Genomic DNA, 25,876 nt, shown 5'->3' with positions numbered 1-25,876 from the left:
CTTCTTCTTGAATTCAAATCTAGCCTCTGCTACTGACTAGCTATGTGACTCTGGGTAAGTCACTTAACTTTGTCTTGGTTTCTCAACTATAAAATGAGCTGGAGAAGAACATGGCAAACCATTGCAGTATCTCTATCTCTGTCAAGAAAATCCAAAAAAATGGAGTTGTGGGGAGCCAGGTACCACTGAACACCAACAAAAAATTTAAAAATAAAAAGTTCATCAGCAAACAATGGCATCAACAAAATATTGGGATCTAATTTGCTATTCTTATACAATCTATAAACTAACATTTAAAGGGACTGTTTTCAATATTTAAGGAAGCATCTCAGCTTTGAAGTTTTGATTATCTTTTGACTTCAAATGCAGGAGCTCATTATAAAGATTAGCTTGCTATTACCCCTAACCTTTCAGCCTATTATACAATTATTTTGAAAGCTTTCTCCTTTTATCTAGAGTCAATTAAAAAGGAAATCATCATATTTCCGAATATAATTTTGCTTGTTATGTGGGCTCAGGAAGATATCTCATTACTTCTGCCTTTCCAAAATGCCCATCTACTCTACCCAATGCATCAACCTCAACCATTATTCTAATATATTAGTCTTTCCTTTGCCAAGCAGGGTTATTGTAGACATTTTATCTCACAAATTGTGCAAGCCTCTTGCTTTTCAAGACAATTCTGGAATGATCTAGAATATCTGTTCACAGGATGAGGAGGAGACCTCAAGACCTGAGGTACTGCTGCTTTTCTCATTGCAAATCTAAAGAAAAATTTTCTATTTATTCATTTGTTTAAAGTTAAGGATAATGACATCAATTTCTGAACCACATGAACTCTCTGCCTACTCCTCAAAGTCATGTAGTGAACTTCTACCAAAAAGTAGTGACATAAAACTCTACCTAAATTTTCAGTTAAGTTTATATATTTCATAGGATCCCTAAGCTTTCTCATGTGCAAAAGGAGGAGGAAGGCTGAGGTCTCTTTTGGCTCTAATATCCTATGAATCTACCAGTCTTTTATCTTGAGCACTTTTTGTTACCTTAAGAATTGATCCTAAGAAATAACAAATATACCCTTGTCCTAATTTGCCTCTATCCACCCATATTGCACCCATCACCTACCTTCCTTCCTGACCCCCCTCCAACCCTCAGCTTAGAGAGGTTGCTTTCAAGAAACACTAATACATCCAGTGAACATGGGAACTAGTCTCTGAAAGGTTCATGTATTAATTTTTATATTGCAAGAAACCAAAAAAAAAAAAAGCTAGCAATGCACAGTTTAAAGAAATCAAAACCTTGCAAAATGCTACCTAGGGATGTTCAACAAGAATTAGATTTGTGTATGTATGTACACACATACATGTGTTTGTTTCTAAAATAATAATAATAAAAAAAAACTGTTGCTATTTCCATACTGAAAAGAAACAGAACCTATGTGAACAAATCTGTGATTATTTGTTTCCCCATCTGATATCATCATTCATGTTAGCAAATTAGCTAGTGCATAAATTATGAGGCTATTTTACCAATTTTGTGGTTAATGCTTGTGACCAATAAAGAATGCCATAAATAAATGTTCTTCCTCTGGCAGTGGAGGCCAACAATCTGCCCAGATTTGTGAAGAGGTGATTGATTTGCTTCTGTATTTCTTTTTGCAGCCAATAGAAAGAATGCATTCCTTCTAAGTGCTTAACTATGTGTGCCTGGTTACCATTTTTTTCTTCCAGTTTCAATGTTTCCTGAGAGGAAGTCATTCAAACTGTGTTATCTAAATAAGCCTAATAGGTCTAATCCAGGAAACTATCAGGATTTTATTATCCATAATACCCAACCAGAATTTATACCCCATGGTAAAGCACATTTTTAAACACTGATGTATTAAAGAAATGTATGCATCTTTTTACTAAGAGCTTTGGGAACCATTTTCTCTGAATATCAGCTCTACAAAGATCTGACCTGTATAAAAGAAATAGGAATTCAGAATTAACATTCAGGATCACTTGCCAATAGTAATGAATACTTTCATGAATATCAGGATACTTCTTCATAATAGCAATTTCAAAAATGTATTTCTTTGTGAGGACTTTGTGAGGATATTACCATCACCAACATTTTTTCTTTTTTATATTTTTTTTTTCTGTAAAGTGATCAGCTCAAAATGGTGAAAAAGCATGGTGATGTTTTTGCCTGAAATAGTAACTACTGATAACTGAGAGCCTAGTAAAAGATTTGCAAAATCTTAGTAGTCAAAAATATTTAATTATATCTTAAAATACTAAATTTATTGACTTTGTAAAATTTCAAAAGTGTTTATTCATTCCTTAATGAATTATAAGAATAAATTACAAGTCTTATTAAAAATAAAAGACTTTTTAAAAGAGAGAAACAATCCATAATTAATCTTAGCTCTACCTTTTAAAGTTTCTTTTGGCTGCCAAATTCCCTTTTGTAATGTATACTGAAATCTCACTTATGTGCAACTTAATTTTCTCTTTCTTTTCTTTCTCTTTCTCTCTCTCTCTCTCTCTCTCTCTCTCCTCACACACCCCCACCTACATACATACACACACAAGAAGGAGCTGAGAATGGGGGGGGGGGGAGGGATAGAGATAGTTTTCTAGATAGCTGAAATAGTCATACACTAACGCTCACGACAGTCTTATGCACTTATTCAGAGTCTAATATTTACTGTTTCTTAGACATAATTGTAACAAGCTTGGTTGTCTGGTTTCCAAGTCCACATTGGATTAAAGAGGACAAATCAGAAGGGGAAGGAAGGATCCTTCTAGGCAGACATACCAACAGCAGCAAAAATTCACAACTGAAGGAAAAATGCTATAGAATTCAAAAATACAGAGATATATAGTCATGGCATAAACATGCCCCAACCTCAACAGTCCTTAAGTATAATTATTAGGTGACAACACATGATCATGACCACGAATCATCATGAAAATATTAAGTTGGGTTCAACATGTTCTGTTTAGGAAAGCAGAGAGGGAAGTTGTGACATGTACTCTGGAGAGGTTTCCATCCAAAATGGTTAAAATTAAAATATATTATTCAGAATGAATCACTGAGAGTTCTAATTAAATATTTTACTATGTGCTAGCATTTCTGAGCTTCATTATATGGATATTTTGGTAAATATGAATTTATTTATAACATTTCAAAATTTGAATTTATTTTAAGAATTTTGAACAACTTTCTGGCATCATTAGATACTTGCTTTGTATTAGACAAGAGAAGAAGATTCTCTCCTGAACATAAAGGACAGGATTGTTATTGTGGCAGTACTTGGGAACTAATAAATAAGAATGAACTATGTTGGGGAAAAAAGTTATTGAAGACTTCTTGGGACATCATTTCATGATATAATAAACACTGACCATGGATGATCAATTTTACTATAGAAGGCCTGCTACTAAACTATTCATGGAAAAAATATTTTTAAGCTGGCTTTTACTTTAAAAAGAAATACATTTAATGCTTTAAAAAAGACCAAACCAGGACATGTTGAATTTTTGACAACAAACAAAAAGACATTCAGTTAGTCTGCTATTATAAAAATTAAATAGTGATTTTTCTGCATGTTTTTTTTTTTTAAACCTGGTTTTTGTCTGTGGTAGTAACTATTGTTAACTGGGAACTTAGTAAAGGTTTACAAAATCTTAGTAGTTGAAAATATTTAATTATATCTTAAAATACTAAATTTATTAACTCTGTAAATTTTCAAATATTTAATTCATTCCTTAACGAATTATATGAATAAAATTTTAAAGGTAGAAAGTATAATCTATATTTGATATTAGCTCCACTTTCTCAAGCTTCTTTCAGTTGCCACTACTTTGCTGCTTTATTACAAAAATGAGAGGATATAATTAACCGTTCTATGAAAAAAGCAATGTCTTCTCTGATTTTAACTTCAATTCATCAAGAAGTATTTATTCAGTACCTTCCATGTGCACATATGCTACATGCCCAGGTTACAAATACAAAGAAGGAAATAATACCTCTTGAAAATGATCACCTGTAGGTGAGGATGACAAGTACACACCCTGCCACATAGTCAAGTTTCCTAGGGTGACTGAGAACTATAGAGATAAGAACAATTATGATCAAGAGTTGACTTTCATTTCAGTTGCCAGGAAAACTAAATTTCTTAGTTAATTATACTAATCTCATTAAGCATCAGGTCTTAACTAAAATTTCAGTGGGCAATATTTGGTGCTTAGTCATTTCTTCCAAATCAGTGCTTCCAAAAAACTTTTTAAAAATCTCTGCTTCCAGTAAAAATGTCAAGGGCACAACTTTGTTAATTTTGTTCTACCATGAAAAGCAGCTGTTCACTAAATTTAAATTTTTTTGAAAGTCCAGCACTGCAACTTCATCAGTTTCTCAGTATCGGGAACTTCCTCATGCTATTCTACAGCTCATCCTGCAATGTGGCCGCTTTAGGGTTGCCTGGGGTGAAATTGATCTGTCCAGGATTACATGGTCAGTGTATGTTAAAGACGAGTCTTGAACCCAGTTTTTCTTGATTCCAAGGTCACTACATAATGATGTCCTGAAAAAATTATTTTTTAAAAAGTGATTTTGGAATGCACTATGTAATGGGCTACTTCTTGCTCATACTGATGATAATAAAGATAATGACAGCTAGCATTTATACAATCCTTTCAAGTTTGAAAAGCACTCTAGAAGTACTATGTCATTTAATCTTTACAACAACCCTGTGAAATAGGTGCTTGTTTTTATTTTTACTGATGAGGAAACTGAGGTTGAGAGGTTAAGTGACTTGCCAAAGAAACACAGCTAGAAAGTGCTTGAGGCAGGATTTTGAATGTGAATCCAAGTTAAGAATTCTCAACTGACAAAATGATTTTCATTCCTTGGATGATTTTTCACTCATCCTACTGAAGGGTAGGATAGTGAAAGACATGAAATGTGACTATCTACAAACAATTCTAGTTGCCAAATCCTGACTCAATCTGTATTATAAGTTAAGGAGTGAATGGGAAATAAGGATTTGTGATCCAATCATTTGCCAAATTTCACCATTTCTATCAACTATCATACCTTCTATCTAACCTCTTCTGTTATATTAACATAGCTACCACATTAGTTAAGGCTTTCATAACTTGATACTAAAACAACTTTCTGGCTGTTCTCTCTGCTTTAAGTCTCTAATCACTCCAGATCAACCTACACATTGCTGCACAAGTAATTTTCTTTAAGCATACATCTGAGTTACTTAATCAACTCCAGTGGCTTTCAATTGCTTTGAGAATAAAATGTACTTTTCTGTGCAGCTTTAAAAACCCTACATATCCTGACCCCAACTCATCTTTACAATCTCACTGGAAATTAATTCTCCTGAACTTTATTGTCTTCTCTGTTCCTCACACAGAATGCTATTATCCAGACCTTTGTAACAGCCAAAGGCTGGTGTTTGACTCTTAAAACTCTTCATAACCTGCCTCCTTCCTACTACCTTTTCAGTCCATCTTACACGTTATTCTCTTCCATATACGCTGATCTTATAACAGTGGACTCCTTACTATTCCTCAAAAATGACACTGTTTTACATGATTACACATATATGACTATAGTAAATTCCTTACCATCTCAGGGAGAAAGGCAGGGAAGAAGAGAGGAATAAAATTCCAAACTTAAAACTGAATGTTAAAAATGTTTTTTACATGTAAACGGGGGGAAAAGAACATTTTATTTAGAAAAAAAGAAACAAAAATGACACAATCTCTCAATAATGGGCATTTTTGTAGGCTACCCAGTGCTGCCACTGGAATGATCTTGTTCATCTCTGCCTTCCAGCTGTCCTGGTTTCCTTCAAGACTCAGCTAAAATCCCACCTCCTGCAAGAAGCCTTTTTCAGTCTTCCTTAATCTTATGTCTTTCCTCTCTTCCCCTTTAAACCCAACCCCGATTTATGCTGTATACGTCTTGTTTATATGAAGTTGTTTTCATATTGCCTTCCTCACGTAGACAGAAAATTCCTTAAGATCTGAGACATTTTGGGGGCCTTTTTTTGTATCTGTAGGACTTAGCATGCTGCTTGGCACATGGCATTTAATCAATTCCAGTTGACTAAACAGCAGACCTCTATTCCCGAGCATTCTCCTTTCTTTACCTCTTTCCTACTGAGGCCCCCTATTCCTTTGAGATTCAGCTCAAGTACCATTTTCTTCATTTAGCCTTTCCTGTCAACTGCTAGTACCCTCATTCCCCAACTATCTTGTATTCAACTTTGTGATTGTTCAGTCACACCAGATCTTTGTGACCCCATTTGGAGTTTTCTTAGCACAGACACTAGAATGGTTTTCTATTTTCTTTTCTAGCTCATTTTACTGATGAGGAAATGGTAGTAAACAGGATTAAGGTAACTGATCTAGTAAGTGTCTGTGATGGGACTTGAACTCATGAAGATGAGTCTTCCCAACTGCAGACCTGGTATGCCATACACATACCACTTAGCTGAAAAGTGGATTAGAAACCAAAATCCAGTAATATATTGTTTGCATGTGAAAAGGAGGCTTCCAGACTCCAAGTCTGCAGCTCTATTGTATTCAAGTATTGCCCCTTATATTTAACTACTTGTATATTTATATTGTATTTTTGTATTATCATTATAGTGTGTTATAATTTTATATATAACATACAATATAATTGTATAATATATTATTAAATATAATATTGTATAATATGTTATTATGATATATTATAATTGCATTAATTATAATTGTATAATATTGCATTATATTGTATATTTGCATTTATTCACTTAATATTTATACTACATGTATCTAATTTGCTTCTCTTATTAGAAAATAAGTTTAGTTAGGATTTGTTTCATTGTTTATACATGCTTCCTCTGTTACTAGCAGTGTTTGGAACATAGTAAATATTAGATGAAGCTATAGAAGGACTGTGTCAAGTATGAAGTTGGGGAGGAAAAGGTGCTCACTGCTAAAGTAGTTCGACTAAAAATTAAGAAGGAGCTATAAAACACAAGTGACAAAAAGAAATGAAGAGAATGGAGAGCAGAGGGAGAAAGACATTGTCAACAATACTGAAGGCACCCCTCATACGTTTGTAACGATGTTTGTAATGAATGAATGTAATGAAAAATTTGGCAAGAGTAAAAGAGTAAGTATTTCACCAAGATTTAATTCTTTATGGAAAAATAAACTAGCACATCTCATTAGTATACAAATTTGCTTTCATCCTTAATAAATGGTAAAATCATACACACACACACACACACACACACACCAAAAATGTTTTAAATGTATTTCTTTATGATTTATCATCAGTAAAAGTTTGAATTGCATACTTATTTTATATACCTATATACATGGGATCATGTAAAAATTTCTTGGGTGAAAAGGGGTCATGAGAGGAAGAAGTTTAAGAAAGCTTGGTCTACATAATCATTATAGATATTTATAATTTTTTTCAAGGTTTTGTATTAGGTTTGTCTGTTGTACTGATAATTTATCACCCACATATCTAAAATCCATATCAGAAACAATGCCGTATGGAGGGGAAAAGAAGGCTAATGAAATTATAAAGATCTTAATTTGACCCCTGGCTTAGCTATCGACTAGCTATGTGACCTTAGGCCAATGACAAACTAGAAAAGAAAAGGGCAACACAGATGACACTGGATTTTGAGCCAGAAAGAAGTGGATTTAAATCTTGACTAACTGTGATCCTGGATAAATCATTTAATTTTTGTCTCAGTTCCCTGCTCTATAAAATAAGCAGGTTAGATTACTTATAAAGGCTCTTTTAGTTCAATTATCCTTCATAATATAATCCTAATACATAATATAATAAATCCTATAAATTCAGAGTTCAATTTTTAAAACTGAATGTAAAAATTGTCTTTACATGTAATGTAATTGGGTGAAAATAAAATAGTATTTAGAAAAAAAGTAAAATAAACCTATAAAAATTCACCATTCATATGTTGCCTAGTGCTAGGATTTTATAATATCTATTAAACCGTTTTTACTATCTGACTCTTACTCATTTTTCCCAATAAAGTTATACTCTCAATATCCCTGATTTTTCTGAAGCTGACCTTTTAAAAATTTCACCTGTCAAAAAGGAGGCAACACTGAAATATTTTCCCATATTCTTTGGTAGCTATGGTGATGAGTGCTCTCTGCCTTGCCAAAAGCTAAATGCCAAAACAAATGACCCAGACAACACATGGGTAAGCCAGGGCCACTATCATGTAGCTCCTCCAGAGGTCACTTTGGTTTTCAAGTCACATGGGATAAAAGTGGTCCTCCAAATCTAAGCAGACAAGAGTAACTCCATCCTTTCCTAAAGCAAGCCCTTTAAATCAGTGCCAAAGCTCACAATTCCTGAAAGGATCACTATTCCCTGTTTAAGTATACACTCTGCCCTGGGAAGTTGATGATGAAAATATTCAAGAGTAGGAAGTAGCTTTGCTTGGAATCATAATATCTTTATGTAATTTTAGAATTAAACAACTTCAGAACATTCAGGATTTCCTAGGTTTAGGACTCAGAGAGTCACAGACTTAGGGACAGAAGGATCTCAGAAGTCATTTAGCCTAGTTCCCTCGAAACCACGTTCTAGAAAGAAGTGATTCATGCATGGTCACAAAGGAATTGAGAATATATAACAGATCAATTGAAAGAGATTTCAGAGGTCATCTTGTCTAACTTCATCATTTTTCATTTGTAAAACGTGAATCCATCTAATACATAAGATACAATAGATATAGAATGTGGGAATCTATGCTTTTATCATGAGCCTAGCACTGCCTTCTAACAATTGCTTCTCCTCAATTCCTTGATAAAGTGTTTCCCTTCACGCAAGTATGTAGCACCAAAGGTACAGTGATCAATCAGTGAATCAGGAGTCACATCTCTTTCCTTCAGTGTTACAAAGAAGACCTTAAGGAAAATCCTAGGTGTGGGCAGAAGTAAGATGAACTACAAATGTGGAAAAAGGGGACCAGAGAAATTAAGTGAATTCCAAGTGACTCCAATAGTATGCAAGGGATGGAAACCCAATAGTTCTCACTCCAAACCTAATTGTCTTTCTATCATGCTAGCTGGGATTTGAACTCAGTATTTAGTACCTGTTTTTTTGTGAATCATGTTTCCTCTATTTTTGTACAGCAGGTGATATTACTACAGCATAATAGAAATAGAGAACAACAGACTCCATAATACCAATGGCTAATTGACACTCTTTTCCTTCCCTTCCTCCAGCCTGCAAAGATGCTGATAAAACTGTTCAGGCAGTTTTTAGCTTATGTTTGGGCAGCTAGAATGTCAAGCCAGAGTTGGGAAAATTCATCCTCTTGAGTTCAAATCTGGCCTTAGACATTTTCTACCTGTGTGATTCTGGGCAACCCTGTTTGCCTCAGTTTCCTCAATTATGAGATTAGCTATAGAAGCAAACAGCAAACCACTCCAATATCTCTGTCAAAAATAGCAAAAATGGGGTTATGAAGAGTTGGACACAACTGAACAACAAGAAGTATGTGGATGTGGTACAAGGAAAAGAACATGGGATTTTGAGTCACCGTTCAAATACTGGTTCTTCCACTTACTATGTGATGGTCCACAAGTCATCTAAGTTCTCTTAATTCCCCCATCTGAAAAAGGGGTAGAGAATGAGGTTTTAGAACCTTCTAAATTTCTTTCTCTAATCATTATATTTCATCTGGTGATACAGCAAAAATAATTCTTGCAATATTATCATCAAAGCTACTTACAGAAGGTGGCATTTTAAAAAATAACAATCACAGTGACTTGTCTGCTACATAGTTTTAGCTGAATTTCTTGGATTTTGCATTTTCAAGAGAGATATGATATTCATTTGGGGCTGGACTTTAAAAATATCGGAGTGTTTAGAACTTGAGGATTTAAAATGACCTTTTTTCTTTTTAAAATACCCCTTTAATAAAGAGTATTGTAAAGAATCTTATGGCTCATAAAACTCAAAGCCAGGACACATTTTCAATAGGGCAGTAGATCAAATTATCAGTTGGAGCAGCTGACTCAGATGGGCAGATAACTTTTGACTTTCAGAGTAAAGTTCAGAAGGGTGTGAAAGAAGTGAGACCAAGGAAGCTATCAACCCTTCCCATGTCCTTCTTCCAAACCAAAATAAACCCCTCTAAACCAACAAAACAGAATAAAGTGATAAAAATCAAAACTGGTGATATGTTCATCAAAGATAAAAAATTGGCAAGGATAAGAATTTTTTAAAAAAGAAAAGATACATACTTCCTGTTGTTCACTTGTGTCCCATCTCTTCATGACCCCATTTTTGGTACTTTTGACAGAGATACTAGAGTGGTCTGCTGTTTCCTTCTCTAGTTCATCTCATAGTTGAGGAAGCTGAGGCAACCAGGGTTGCCCAGAATCACATAGATAGAAAGTGTCTGAGGCCAGATTTGAACTCAGGAAGATGAATTTTCCCAACTCTAGGCTTGACACTGTAGCTGCCCAAACATACTTCTTTTAATCAAAACTAAAAACTGCCTGAGCACTTTTATCAGGTTGCAGGTTGGGGTAAGGAAAGGAACAGAGTGGCAATTAGCCATTGGTATTATGGAGCCTGTTTATTCTCTACGTCTGTTCTGCTATAGTTCTATCACCTGGTGTACTTGTTCATAGAGGAAGCATGATTCAATAGAGTATAGGACAATGAGAGGTCCTATGGTCCATAAGGAAGAACCAACCTCAGAAAATCTAGAGGACCTAGATTCCAATGCCATCTTTTACACATGCAGGCTTTATTACCCTAGGTAAATGCCTAAAGGTAAATGCCTCTTAACATCTCAGAGCACCAGCAAACTTTCTAAGACATGTTGCAGAAGAGTCGATGTTAATATTTCCCAAACTGCCATCTCCCAATTTCATGCTTTACCATTGGGCTGTACTTTATGACCAGAATATTCTTTGTCTTGACTTCTGCCTACTGAGTTCCTTCAAGACTTCATCAAAATTCAGCCCAATTCTCACCTTCTGAAAGAAGCCATTGCTATTTTTCTTCCCTTAATGCAGCTAGATAGAACAATGGATAGAAGGCATGTCTAGGAGCTGGGAAAAATCTGAGTTCAAATCTGGTATCAGAGAAATGACCTTAAACTTTAATCCTAACCCTAAAATTTCACATTAACCCTAAGTTCCTTATATCTCTGGCTCTGCTTCCACAGAGAGTGATCACAAGCAAGTCACTTAGACTGACTGCCTCTGTTTCTTCAACTATGAAATGAGGACGACAATAGTACCTTATCTTCTAGAGTGTTTATAAGGATCAAATGAGATAAAACTCAAAAAATGCTCAGCAAAATGACAGGCACACAGTTAGCACTTAATAAATACCCTTTTGCCTCTTTCCCTTCTCTCCAACCACTAATGTATCCCCTCTGAGATGACCTTCCATCATCTCTGCATATATGCTGTATGTGCATGGCTGTTTGCATCATATCTCTCCAATTATTATCTGAATTCCATAAAGGCAGGGTCTATATTCTGGCCTCTCATAGGTACTACCTAGGAAGCAAGTAATAAATGAATAGTGAGTGACTCATCTGCATTAGTTGAGAGATTAAGTCATCACAAGCTCTCTACAATGATAAAATTGCAAAGGGAAGGATCTGTCATATTTATCTATATATCACTAGCATCTGGCATGGGGCCTTACCTGGCATGAAGTAAGAAGCCAATTACATCTGCTGAAATGAATTATATTATCTTGCATGTGAATCTTGAAGAAGTGACTCTTAGTTTCCTCATCTGTAAACTGAGGGGCATTTAAGGCTCTTACATAATCTCTAAGGTCCCCCTTCCTATTCCTATGATCTATGATCCTATGAAATCTTGTGGGTTTTGCAACTTAACAACAACAATGACAATAATTAACATTTATGAAACTGCTATAAAGTGCTTTTATATGTAATACATAATTATTTGTGTCTAGAACAACCCTGTGAAGTTGTGATACTCTTATTATTATCATCATCCCCATTTTCAAATAAAGAAACAAAGGTTCAGTGACTTGCTCAAGTTAAATAGGTATTAAATGTATAAGGAGAATTTCAATATAGATCTTCCTAACTTCAAGTCCATTGCTCTCTATATTATATCATTTGCCTCTTGTTAAGCTCTATGGTCCTCAGTTTCCTCATTTGAAAAACAAGAGGGTCAGACAAGTTATCTCATGACAATAACAACAATTTATTGGCATATACACATTGGGGTGGGGAAGGTGTATAACATTACATCTTATAATTGTCCATGAGCTGAATGACAACAAAGATTTATTAAGTACTTATCATATGCCAGACTAAAAAACTGAGAATACAAAAATAGGCAAAAACATCATGTAGGAAAACAGAGAAAAGATGGGGGCTGATTCTTGAACAATGCTGGGAGAGTTATAAGGAGGAAATGCAGATGAAGAACATTCTAGGTATAGGACTATGTCTGTTGGCTAAGTTATAATTGTTAGCCATTAATTCTAACTATTAGTCTCTTTCAAATCCCATTCACCTCATTTGGTCTCATTTATGCTTTGCTTGAAGTGAAACAAGATGAAATTCTACTTTTTACAGTTTAGTTATAAATCACCATGTCACCTGCCAGATATCTGCTTTACATGCCAATCAATGAGTGTTAGCCCGTTTTCTTATTTTTTTCCCAATGGTAATGACACACAAAATGCATATTTTCCCACTATAAGTACCACATGTATGTTTATATCTGCATGTATATCAGCGTAATGTCTGAAAATTCACAAACAATGTATGGGCTTGGTGAAACAGCCTGTTTGCTCCTTTCTATTAGGAAGCTAGTTCATGAATACCATAATTCAAACATGCCCTTCTGACACGTAATAGTTATGTGGTCCAGAGAAAATCATTTAATTTCTGCCTAAGTTTCCTCATTTGTAAAATCGGGACAATGATAGCACCTACCTCTCAGGATTATTGTGAAGAGAAAATGGGATGTTTGTAAATCATTTCATAAATCTTAATGTTATATAGAGGCTAAATACTGTTTTTATTGATAACTTATTGATTAACTTATTAGCAAACATACAGCTTAAAAAGCTAAGAACTATTTAGACAAGAGTTTACATGTGAACATGGGTGTGTTTCATTTTGCTAATGAAATCGGTTATCAGTATTTTCTGCTAGAGTACTTTATGATTATTATTTTATTTTTTTTTTTTGCTGAGGCATTTGGGGTTAAGTGACTTGCCCAGGGTCACACAGCTAGGCCATGTTAAGTGTCTAAAGTCAGATTTGAATTCAAGTCCTCCTGACTTCAGGGCTAGTGCTCTATCTACTACACCACCTAGCTGCCCCTGTGATTACTTTCTACAACAAAAGAATATCCTGGCTTCATAGAGAGTTTAGAGTGGTTTACTTCAGGTATTTTAAACTTTTTTTTTTTAAGAAGCTTTGACAAAGGTAGGGATAAAGGGAGACAGTTTATTTCACCTCATCACTCAAAGGTTTTTCAAAATTCTCTAGAAAGTCAATATAATGTAAGAAAAGATAACTTTTCCAGAAGACCTGAGTTAAGTCCTGTCTCTAACACATAATGATTGGATAACTCATAGGAAGTAATTTAATTTTCTGGTGCCACAGATTCAGTAGCGTATAGGACAGTGACCTACATGGACCAAAGAACCCTATGGTCCATAAGATAGAAGCAGCCTCAGAAAATCCAGAGGACCTCTGGATGTCTTAGATCCCATATTGCAATGAAGATGCTGATTTTACTAGTAGAAAGAAGTTTGAGAACACTTCTATCTCTTAGATGAATGGAAGCATCAGTTTTCAGTGGACTTAATGACATTTCAGTGATATGATAAAAATACCACATAGATGTGATACCATATTGTAATAGTCATCCATGAATGTGCATATTTACCCTATACAAGTCTAACCAAATCTACAGATGCTACTGAATCACTCTTTTAAATCTTGGTCTTATGTATTTGTAATGTATAACATAAATTTCCAATGTAAACTTGGGCTTCTAGGACAGAGCATCAGGCCTGGAGCCAGGAAAGATTCAATCTTCCCAAATTTAAATCTGGCCTCGAACAGTTCCTAGCTGTGTGACTCAGAACAAGTCACTCTTTGCCTTAGTTTCTCATTTGTAACATGAGCTGAATTAGTAAATGGCAAGTATCTCAAGAAAACCTCAAATGGGGTCATGAGAAGTCAGGCATAACCAAACAAAAACATGAAAAAAAAATTTAAACAATGGTGATAGAAGGATCTATTATTTCATTAGGGTAGCTATTGCTGCTACACAGAAGATAGATTAAACTCATAGATAACAATACCTTTTTAACTTAGTAAGTAGTCCTCAAGAATTGAGAGAGCCCAAAACTTCACCAAATAATGGTTAACATAGTACTGAAGCTCTCTGAACTTAACTAGCCTGGTCTTGAGCTTGAGTAGGGCTAACAAATATTGTTTTATTGTTCTCTAATACCTTCCTTACATTGAGTTGCAAAGTGAAATGATTTAGGAACTTGGTAAAGCAGACCTGTAAGAAAGTAACAGGCTGATTTCAAGCTCATCTGAAAAAACAAGTTCTTTGGACTGTTGATATTTATTCTGTTATTGTATTCCTATTTGAAGGCTTTCTAGCTTGATAGGATCTTCCGATTAACTAACTAGTCATCATTTATAAAAATATCTAAAGGCCTTATGCTGGACTTGAGGGCCCAAGGTCACTCCTAATGAAATATAGAATCAGCGTAAAAATGAACTGATTTAAGCTTAAAGAGAGAAAAAAATAGGTTTTTAAAAGAATGAGGCAAATTAGGATGCGACAAATGAATCGTTATGAACTGTGACAAATGAACGGTTACTGTTATCAGTCCAAGAAACTAAAACATATCTTTATGCTTTATTCTTCATGAAGAAATATTTTGTATTAACAAGGAAAAAATATAGACAGAAATTAATTAAGTTAAAGATTTTCTACTTGGATTCTAAAATATAATTTTACTTATTTCTATGACATTTAGATAATTAAGGACTCTTTGTAAATGAAGAGATATCAGATATTTTTAGCTCCATGAGGGCAGAGAAGATTCCATATTGGGCAGTTAAAAATTGTGAAAAAGGGGTAGCTAGGTGGTTCAGTGGATAGAATACCAGTTCTGAAGTCAGGAAGGACCTGAGTTCAAATATGACCTCAGATACTTAATACTTCCTAGCTGTGTGACCCTGGGCAAGTCACTTATACCAAATTGCCTTAGCAAAAAAAAAAAAAAAAAAAATTGTGAAAAGATGCGAAAAATCTTGAGAGGTTCCCTCTCTCTAATGATTTGAAAAATAATACTGAACTTCAGTAAGTTTATTGAAAGAGCATTTCCCATGATACTATTGAGTTTACCTGCAGAAGATTATATAATATATAGAGAAATCATTCTGAAGTACATAAAATATGGACAGATTTGGAAGAAGGGATACAGAGATCTGGCTGGACTTCTGGTTGGAGTAATAACTAACACTAAGTATCATGGATTATTATAATAATAGTTTGAATTTATAAAGCATTTTGAAGTTCATTTACAAAGCACTTTATATATATTAATTCATCTTCACAATAACCCAGTGAGTTTGTGTCGTTATTATTTTTACTTTAGAAATAGCGGAACTAAGTTTCAAAGAGGTGGCCCAATAGATTAGAGTACTGGTAAGGAAATCTCATCTTCCTGAATTCAAATCTTGCCTCAGATTCTTATTAGCTGTGTGATCTGGGCCAAGTCACTTAACATTGTTTGCCTCAGTTTCTTCATCTGTCAATGAGCTAGAGAAGGAAGTGGCAAACCACTCTAATATCTTTGCTAAGAAAATTCCAAATGGAGTCACCAAGAATTGGACATATTGAAATTAATGAACAACAATAAAATACCTTGCAAGGGATCACCCAATTAATGAGTATCTAAGACAAAATTTGAACTCAGATTTTCTTGATTCCAAGTATAGGACTACATGCACTCTGTCACTTTGCTGACTAATATTACTAAGCTATAAATGTGTCATCTGTCTAACCTGTAATGGAGCTTATTAAAATTCCAACAACTCTACTCATAAGAAAGGTGAAAAAACTTGCAGTTTTAAAGAAAAACCCATACACTCTCACAAAACACATGGTAAAATGAAAAAGGTATCCATTATCTTGGAAATAACCAAAAACAAAAAACTCTCAAAATTAAAAAAAGTCCAATCCTGAACGTAATTTATTTTCTGAAGGTTCTACAAATAAGTGAAAATTATTCTCTTATTTTTCTTAAGCATGACAATTTAAAGAGTAGAATATAACAGTTGTTTTTCAAGACAGAAAGTTAAAAAGTCAATTAAAATGAGCAGATCAACATGTCCAATTAAGAGGTTGTCTTAGGACATTCTTTCTTCTTCTTTTTCTAAGAGGTGTAGGTGGAGTGACTCACTCGATTAAATGTTGGGGCACACTTGAGCTCAGACACCATTCCACATAAATGGTAAGTCTGTTTTACACTCAGTGCAGACTTCCAACAGCTGGAAACTTGCCATCGTACTATAAAAATACAGTAAAACCTCAATTACCTGGAATGTTCAGGAAATGGGGTGGTTCGGTTTAATAATTTCCTGCTTATCTCAGTAGTGATCAGAAAACACTTTATGTTTTAACCCTTACAGTAAAAAAATTTCAAGATATAGTAATATGATTTCTTGTCTTTGTAAACACATAGTAGACCAAATTTGAATTTTTTTGATGACTAGACAGCTTTATGAATAAAATGAGCTTCAAAAACTCAATGAAGCACTGAATTCAAGAGTTAGAAGATCTAGATTCAAGTCCTTTGAAAAACTGTGACTATGGATAAGTTAACTTGAATACTTGGCCTCAGTTCTCTCATCTATAAAAGAAGTTAATATTACACAACATACCATCAAGTTGTTTTGAGGGGGGGAAAACTTTTATAAACTTTAAATTACTGTCCTACTGTGAGTTATCATGATTATTATTGAACTGATGTAGAAGAAGGGGTAAAGGGATAAGATGGAAAGGGTAACTGAACTCAAGGAACAACCTGATAATTTTTTCATAAAAAAACAAAACAAAACATAAATTGCTGATAATATATCTTTCTTCTTCTCCTATCCTAAAAAGGGGGAGGTGGAAGATGTCACAGAAAATAAATTATTGAGAATTTTGGCTTACCCAGATTTTATTTGGAACCTCAAAATATAACAACATATGTTATAGACCAGATTTAGTATTAAGGAGATTGTCTTTTTAATCTTTTTTTTTTTTTTTTTTTTTTTTTTGAGAACAACATTTTATCGTAATCAAACGTATAAGTATATTTGGGGATAAACTAAAGTAGTTTCGCCACACATGGGCCCTACACATTTCAACCTCTGGTCTGAGTGTGCTGTATTTCCACAAACCCCAACCCATAAGTAAAAGTCAGCCTTCGTAAATACTCTCTGCAAGCCTTCCTATGTGGGACAGATGTGGATTTATTATGTTCGTGAAGGCTTAAAAGTTAAAACACTCAAGCAGGGATAAATATTTGTTCGTCAAGGGCTACCTTCACGTTGAATGTTATTTCCTCCATGACGTAAACTCGTTCAGGAAATGCTTTCGCCACCTCCTCCACACTGTTAAAATACTGCACTGGTTCCTTAATATCCCGGTCTTGTTCCAGCAGCTTAAACTGCCCTGAAAACAGATGATAAACAGAAGTACTGTGAGTGAGATGTTTACACTGGACAGCTGTCACTGTGGCAACTGCACACATCTCTGATCCCTATTATCCTTTGGGGAAGTCTTCTCTTTATTAGAAAAAGCACTTCAAGGAAAAGCTAGAAAATGAATGAAAAAAAAAAGCATCTTCATTTATATTGTACTCATATTCTATTACAGTGAAAAAAAAGAGTCTCCACGGTTAAGTTGAATAGATGTCTACTGGAAATTTCCATTTTGAAATAAAATAAACTATTAACTCTTCCCAGACAGTGAATTTATTCTAAATCTTATAGATTTAGTCTACCTCTTATAGTAAATCAGTCTTAATTATGTTTCATATAAATTATTAACCTTATGATCACATACACATAAATCCTTAACTCCTACCCCCCCATCATGGACCTAGAGTTTTTACTTAAATGGTATCTTGTACAGATAAAACCACAACTTATTATATTTCTAGGTAGTTTCAGCACTTCAATGGTAGCACTTTTTCTATATTAACCCCTCCCCCCTCCCCCCATCTTTTAAGGCTTTGACTGAGAGCATGGGACTAATAAAAGCTTTTAGCTTTTATCATTAGTTATTTTCTGAATTCTGCTTGAATTCTAATACTTTCAGAATCAAAGAAAGGAGTTAAGAGCTCTGGTGAGGCAAATTTCAAACTGTGTGAGAAACAAACATTTTTCAATAGATAAATTACCTCAGGGGTAGAAGGTTGCATTCTTGCTGGGCTAAAAGATGTTAGAGAATATGGTAGAATCCTGTCAGAACATTGGCCTGGTTAGACAAGAATGCTTCTGGTTAAGGGCCTCTATGCTACAATGAAGGTGAGGTATTATTCTTTATTGTGTATACTGAAGGTATTATTTGATCTAGGGTGTAATAATTCCTAGAAATGCAGGTCCTTGGAAAATAGGTCTTTACTCTCATTCTAAACTGTGAAATAAGTGGATTTAACATATTTCAGGGATTCTTCCCTTTAACAAAAAAACAAACAAACAAAAAAAAAAAACAGGTTACAAAGAATAATTAAGGGAAACAGTGTCTAAAAACACACTTTAAATAATTTTCTTTTATGCTCAGTACTAGACAGTTATTATATATAAAACTTTTGTCTCACAGGAAAGATTGAATCTAAGTCATCACAAATGTATCCCTCTCTTGACAATTATAAAAAAAAAAATCAACAAATATCATTATTACAAATAAACATCAACAGTCTAAGAATAGTGCATTAAAATCTTCATAAGCAATATTGCTTTGAGATGGAAGTTAGAAGTTCTAAAGCTCAAAAATTCCCAGACCAAAATAAAAAGAATAACCACAAGGGCAACATGGCATGGCACTACCACTGGATGTGCCCTTTGTTGAGCTCAGTGCCCTTGTTTTATCACCCTTCAGGGAGGAAGGCTTTAAATTTGATTCATATGAGGATTAAAGGATCATAGCTTTGGCACAGGAAGTAATTTCTGAGGTCACCTAGGCCAATCCCTTCATTTTACAGATGAAAAACATTGGGATGTAGAGTGCTAAAATAATTTGTCCCAAAGTTTTTGTTGTAGTTGAGTCAGTATCTGTCTCTTTGTGACCCCATTTTAAAAAATTTAACAATACTTGATTTTTTTCTAATTACATTTAAAGATAGCTTTGAATATTCATCTCTGTAAGATTTTGAGTTCCAATATTTTTTCCCTTCCTTCCTTACCTCCCCTCTCCCCAAGAGAACAAGCAATTCAATATAGGTTTTTTTTTTTTTTATATGTGTATATATGTGTATATACTCACACACGCACACAGTCATTTTAAACACATTTTACCACATTAGTCATCTTGTGAAAGAAAAATCAGAACAAAGGGAAAAACCCCAAGAAAGAAAAACAAAAAACCCCAAAAGGTGAAAAGAACATGCTTCCCTCTGCATTCAGCCTCCAGAGTTCTTTCTTTGGATGTGGATAACAGTTTCCATCTGGATTCTATTGGAATTGTCTTGGATCATGGTATTGCTGAGAAGAACTACGTCTATCATAGTTGACTATAACATAATCTTGCTGTTACTGTGTACCATGTTCTCCTGGTTCTGCTCACTTCACTCAGCATCAATTTATGTAAGTTTTTCCAGAGTTTTCTGAAATTAGCCTGCTCATCATTTTTTATAAACAATAGTATTCTATTACATTCATGTACTACAGCTTATTCAGCCATTCTTCAATTGATGGGCATCCACTCAATTTCCACCTCCTTGCCCCCTCAAAAAGAGCTGCTACAAACATTTTTGCACATGTGATTCCTTTTCTCTCTTTTATGACCTCTTTGGGATACAGACCATTTGGGGTTTTCTTGACAGAGATTTGAGACTGTTTTGCCATTTTCTTTTCCAGCTCATTTTACAGATGAGGAAACTAAGCCAAGCAGGATTAAGTGACTTGCTTGGGATCACAACAGCTGATAAGTGCCTGAGGCCAGATTTGAACTCATGAAAGTAAGAGTCAGGAAGATCCAAGCCTGGTACTCTCATAAGTACCCTGTGAAAGAGAGCACCTCAAAGATAGAAGCAAATTATTTCCTACAGATAACTATTCTGTCTGCCTCCCAATATCTTCTGATCTTGTCACATAGGGACTACTAATCTAGAGTTGGAAGAGATCCTCAAGGCCATCTAGTATAATTGCCTCATTTTATAGATAAGGAAACAAACTAAGGCTTGGGTGGTAATTTATCTCTTGGTTGTTATAGTTATATAACTCAGTCTCCCTGACTCCAAATAAACATGTCTTCCAAGGTCCTTATAGCTATAGATGTGTAATTTTAGGAACTGACAATAATGTACAGCACTTATCTGTTACTATCTCCCTAATACATATTCATGGAAACATTTCTATAGATACATTGTATATATGCCTACACCCACACAGCTTCTACTTGGTGAGTCACTCACTAAAGGTTGGGAAGTAGGCCAGGTGAAAAAACAGTTGGGTAAACCTGATCCAAATCCATTTATTCAACATTTTCAAAATAAAGCCCTCCACCCACCCCCACATAGTTAAATAAAAATGTTTTCTGCTAAAACAGCACATGTCTTAATAATTAAAACTCTACCACAGGTTTGTTGGAAGACTCCCTGAAATCATATCCTATGCTAGTCCAAGGATAGCTCATGATGGCAATTCTTTTCAAGTTAATAAGGGTAAAAAAAAATCCCTCCAGTGGACTTCTCAAGGGAAGAGGGAAAAAAAACAATTGCCCAACAGGAATGCTCAAATTCCCCCAAAGTATTTGTTTAACTAACTTTCTGAGAACTCTGTTGGGATTCCTGTTTTTGACAAAAGGGGCTTAGGACACACAAACCAATCCATTTTGGGTATCTGAGTAAAGAGGACAAACTATTTTTTCACAACATGTCTATGAAATCTGCCAAATCCCACAAACTGGAAAACTGAGTCTGTGGAAGCTAAATACCAGAGACCACCTAAAGAGTTAAATGCCTCCTCCTCTCAACCTCAATGTGAAATCAATTTACACACATATACACACTACCTCAACCTCTGTATAGGGGAACGGATTATTTAACAGACCATTCCAAGAACAGAGTCTTTGTGCCACCAAACAAAAACATCTGGAGGTTGCTGAAACATCTGTTCTAAGATGTTACTGTCAAACTGTGTTCTGAGTGAGGGAGGAAGCTACATTGTCTTTGATGGATAAATAAAACATCTCCATTTCTAAGAGGCTGCTCCATCTGCAGAACCCAGAGTCTCATAAGAATTAGTATATTAATAAAATGTTCGTTCCAGGGCAGTTAAAGCAACAGAAATAAGAATGAAGGAACCAAGTTTATATCCTGAATACATTCTTGCTAATGCCTTAAAATCTCTACCCACATAGATCAGTAAAAAATGATGCCTGTGGCTGATAAAACATCAGTTTGCTTCCTCTGCCTGAGGTAGATCACAGTTGATAGCACTTAAACTCATCAATCTAAAGCTTAGGCAACATGTTCAAAATCTGGTTACTAGAGTTGGAGTTTAGAAGAACCCAAGAGTGGCTTTAACACTGCACAATGGGGCAAAACATATTTGTAGTCAGAAACAAAGAGAGTGGAAAAATGACTTCCTAAGAAATAAAAGCTAGCAAAAGGAGGGATACACAAAGGAAGTCAAAGCCAGATGTAGACTTTGCCACTTGTCAGATGATTTAGTAAAACATGCCTGGCTAGGAGTTGGGAGGTTGGGAAGTTTAGGGCAATGAAGCTCATGAAAACAGATACTGAGCATTATTTATGTCAAATCCTTTTCTTAGCTATGACTTTACTCGTTGCTATCCATTTAGCAAAATGCAGTTTTAATGAAGGAACAGAAAAGGAAGCGAGAAAAGTTATTAAATTAAACAACAATCTAGTGGCTACTTGGACATCCAGAGAGCCAAAGAGCATTCTACTGAAGTGTGGCCTGCATGGCCTGCAACTGGCCTTTATAAAATATCACAGAACAAATGAAAAGAAGCTTCCTTCAAAACAACAAACACTGACCAAAGTACAGCAGAGATCAAGAAAGGCGCTGCACAGGCAATAACTCTGAAACTTATTAACTGTCTTTTCAGGCCTTAACTTTTCTCATCTATAAAATATGAATAACAATATCAGTACTGGTTCCTTCACAGTACTGTTGTTAAGTTCAAATGAGATAAATGTGTGTACAATGCCTTGCAAACTTTGAAGTTCTATTGAAACACCATTGAAATCTGAATATGCTTTTAAGTACCGTTGAAATTGGTAATAATACTCTGCTCATTTAATATTGTTATCACTTAATAATTGTTATATGTATGTTTCTATGTATGTATGTATGTACATATCTCTTACATTTACAAGCACTTTCCTTACAACAATCCACAGAGCATGTTAGCAGTAAACAAATTATAATCACCATTTTATAGATAAGGAAACTGAGACTTGAAGAATTTAAGTGATTTGCCCAAGGAAGTGCCAGAGGCAGAGTACAAAACCCATATCTTTGCCAATTTCAATTCCAACACTCTTTTTACTAAGCCTTCTTTAGGATTTGAGACAGGCAGTTAGAGCATTTAAAGTTATCTGAAGCTTGTGGAAGAACAGCATAAAGTACTAAAAGAATTGTTGATGAAACCCCTAAGCTGTTACTGACTATATATATGATTTTCACAAAATCACGGATGATTGAAAACTTAATAAGTTTCTATTCCAAAAGAAGAAGAAATCAAGTTAGGGCAGGTATTGGGAACGTTCTAGTCTGGAGGACTTAACTTCTCTATCTGGAAAGATCTGGGTGAATTTCTTTTGAATATCTGACTTGTGTATTTACCAAACAGGAGCAGCATGATATTCTTCCAAATAAAAAAAATCATAACCTGCTCACTAGAGATATTTGAGGAAGGGAGACAAAGAAATAGTCTCACACAATAATAAAGGGGCTTTGGAGTTAAACATCCGGGAAAGCTTTTTGATAGCTGGGTCAGTTGACCTGAAACATTCAGGTCAGTTGACCTATGGCAAGCCTCTCACAAAGATAGCTTTGAAAAATTGATGAGGTGATCCTTCCAGAAGGAATGGTTTTAGTCTGGAAACTTGAGCCTGTTCTATTGAAGGAGGGTTGGATTATGTAAACTAAATGGCCCTTAGAAGTACTAATTTTAAGTTTGTCTGTGACTCACTGTACTCTAACGTGAAACACGCACGGGTCAGAACTACTCCATCATTCTCCCAAGCATGATAAAGTAGTAAATAATATAGAACATACAAATATACACTAATGAAGAAATGGTCATTATTTTCTTTCTCTCTTTCGTAATGAAAACTCTTGAAAATAATTTGGACTTCCCTCATTTCTAGTTGTACTTATGATCTTTGGCTCAAGCTGATACTTTACTGAAAGAAAATAACTGGCTAAATAAAGCAGAAAGCATCTGATGACTATAGTTAAAAAACAAAACCAGATAACAAATAAGTTTAAATAGATAAAAAAAATAACATGGGGAGAAGGGGGAGGAGAGGAAGAGAGAGAAACAACATTCATTCAGCCTAGAGGTCAACATATTCTTAGGACACATTCTCCCCCAGGCTGGGAGGGATTTTAGCATTTTTAAGTGCATGATCATTAATAATCAATAGATAATTAGAGCATGCTAAATTGCCCTTTTGTCCCTATCAGCAACTGGCTAAGAAAGCTGAATTGGAAGAAATTGGAGGTGCCAGTCAAGAAAAACATCTGTGAAAATCAAATGAAACAGGATAATAACTGGGCATAGCCTGTATCTTCATACTTATACTGTACTGACCCTTTATCCATCAATCCATGATTGATCTGTTGTGAGAATAACATTTTATTTGTACACGATAGGATGACTCAAAACTGTTTCAGAGAGCAAGACTTGGAATTCAGGAGCAGAAAACAAATATTCAAGAAAAGAGTAATGAATTTCATTGTAAACTATCTGCAAGTTTTCGTATTTATTCCCTGAAGAATATATATCTGAGATTTTATACGTCAACAGAAAATGGTGGTCAATTTTGAAACACTAGGCTTCAATTAAATACCCTTGCTGAGAGGGTTTAAAGTAGAATCATTCCTTGGTACAGTATAGTTGACCAATCTGTTTCCTGGCACAGAATTGTTTTCATCCTAGTTTTTTAAGAACAGAAAATTGAATTCTGGTTGTTTACTTTATCAGTATTAAATTGCTGTTTTTGTTTTTGGTGGTGAGAAAACAAATAGCAATTAAATTTTTTTTTTACAAAAAGTCTTCTGCACATTCAATCCTAACCTTATGCTAACATTATGAAATACTTCATTTTCTTCCTTTGAAATGTCTTTCCTCTCCATCTTTGTATAAACATGGTCCTTATCCCCTCACACCAATATTATTGCAACAGTTTCCTAGCTAGTCTGACTCTCATCACTCCTGCCTCCCAAAGTCCTACTCTCAATCCATCTTGCATAACCCCATCAAACTTCTTTTCCTGACACATGGTTTTCATCATGTCGCTTCTACTTAAAAATCAAGAATGGCTAATATCCACCAAGTCCAGTCATCTGTTAGGCTTTCAAGTACTCCATGAAGTGTAGTCTTACTGCAGCGAATGGATTTCCAATCTTATTTTCCAAGTCAAGAAGTATTTATTAAGCACTTGCTACGTGTCAGAAACTATGTTGAGTATGTGGGATACAAAGAAAGACCAAAAACAATTTCTACTCTCAAGGAGCTTACAGTCTAATGGAATAATAAGAATCAGTATATATTTTCTTTTCATATTTCCCTACACTGCTTCAGAATTGACATCAAATAATTAGGTGCTTAATTAATACTTGGTTGATTTGTATAAGAATAGGAGAACAGGTTAAGAAATGATATATAGTAGAGATTTGTGATAAGGGAGTCCTATTTTTTCCTCTCTGGAGTTCATATTACACATTGAAAGAAAGGGTAGGGAGGGTTTCTTTGAGTGGTTCCTTTTTTCTCTTTTAGTACTGGGTCTAGAAGTCAAGCAAGATCTTTTAAACTACAGGTGGAAGATTCTGCTGAGATCAAGATAGAATCGGCAAACAATTACTCTATGTGTTGTCACATGATAACATTTGGGAGTGTCAGAAAAGGCCTTGTTTAGGAGGTGGTCCTTTAGATGAACCTTGAATACAATAGGGATTCTAAGGTTGGAGGTGGGGAGGGACAGGCACCAAGGCTAGAGAAGAAATGCCATATATGATAAACACCAAGCACACTATTTTGGTTGATATACAAAGTAGAGAGGGTGTCATCAAACCCTTCTATCTGTACTCTTCCAAAAGATGTACAAAAGCCCTAAAAAACATAAATCAAAAAGGACAAATCTGAGATTTCTGTGCAATTTCTAAAGCCGTTCAGAATATAAATGAAGAATGTAAATGTTCCACTTAGCCTATAGTAGAACTATCTGTGAGGGAATGAGATAATCACAATCAATCAAAATAAAGCACATGCTTTATGGGAAAAGGTCTGCGCTACTTGTCTGTAATCAATCAGAGAAAAGACTGGGATTGGAAAAATGAATATGATTTGGAAAAAGAAAA

General features: G+C 34.8%; 1 protein-coding gene across 2 annotated transcripts in view; it reads right to left on the bottom strand.

The window, feature by feature from the left end:
* Positions 1-25,876, bottom strand: part of GAREM1 (GRB2 associated regulator of MAPK1 subtype 1) — a 194,141-nt gene that overhangs the window by 29,037 nt on the left and 139,228 nt on the right. For both annotated transcript variants that reach the window (XM_031946474.1, XM_031946475.1), the window contains exon 3: positions 17,638-17,768. In XM_031946474.1, the coding sequence (XP_031802334.1) occupies positions 17,638-17,768 (131 nt within the window). The remainder of the gene's footprint in view (positions 1-17,637; positions 17,769-25,876) is intronic.

The sequence above is a fragment of the Sarcophilus harrisii genome, chromosome 1, assembly GCF_902635505.1.
Source record: "Sarcophilus harrisii chromosome 1, mSarHar1.11, whole genome shotgun sequence".
Classification (NCBI taxonomy): domain Eukaryota; kingdom Metazoa; phylum Chordata; class Mammalia; order Dasyuromorphia; family Dasyuridae; genus Sarcophilus; species Sarcophilus harrisii.
This window is presented reverse-complemented; position numbering and strand designations above follow the sequence as displayed.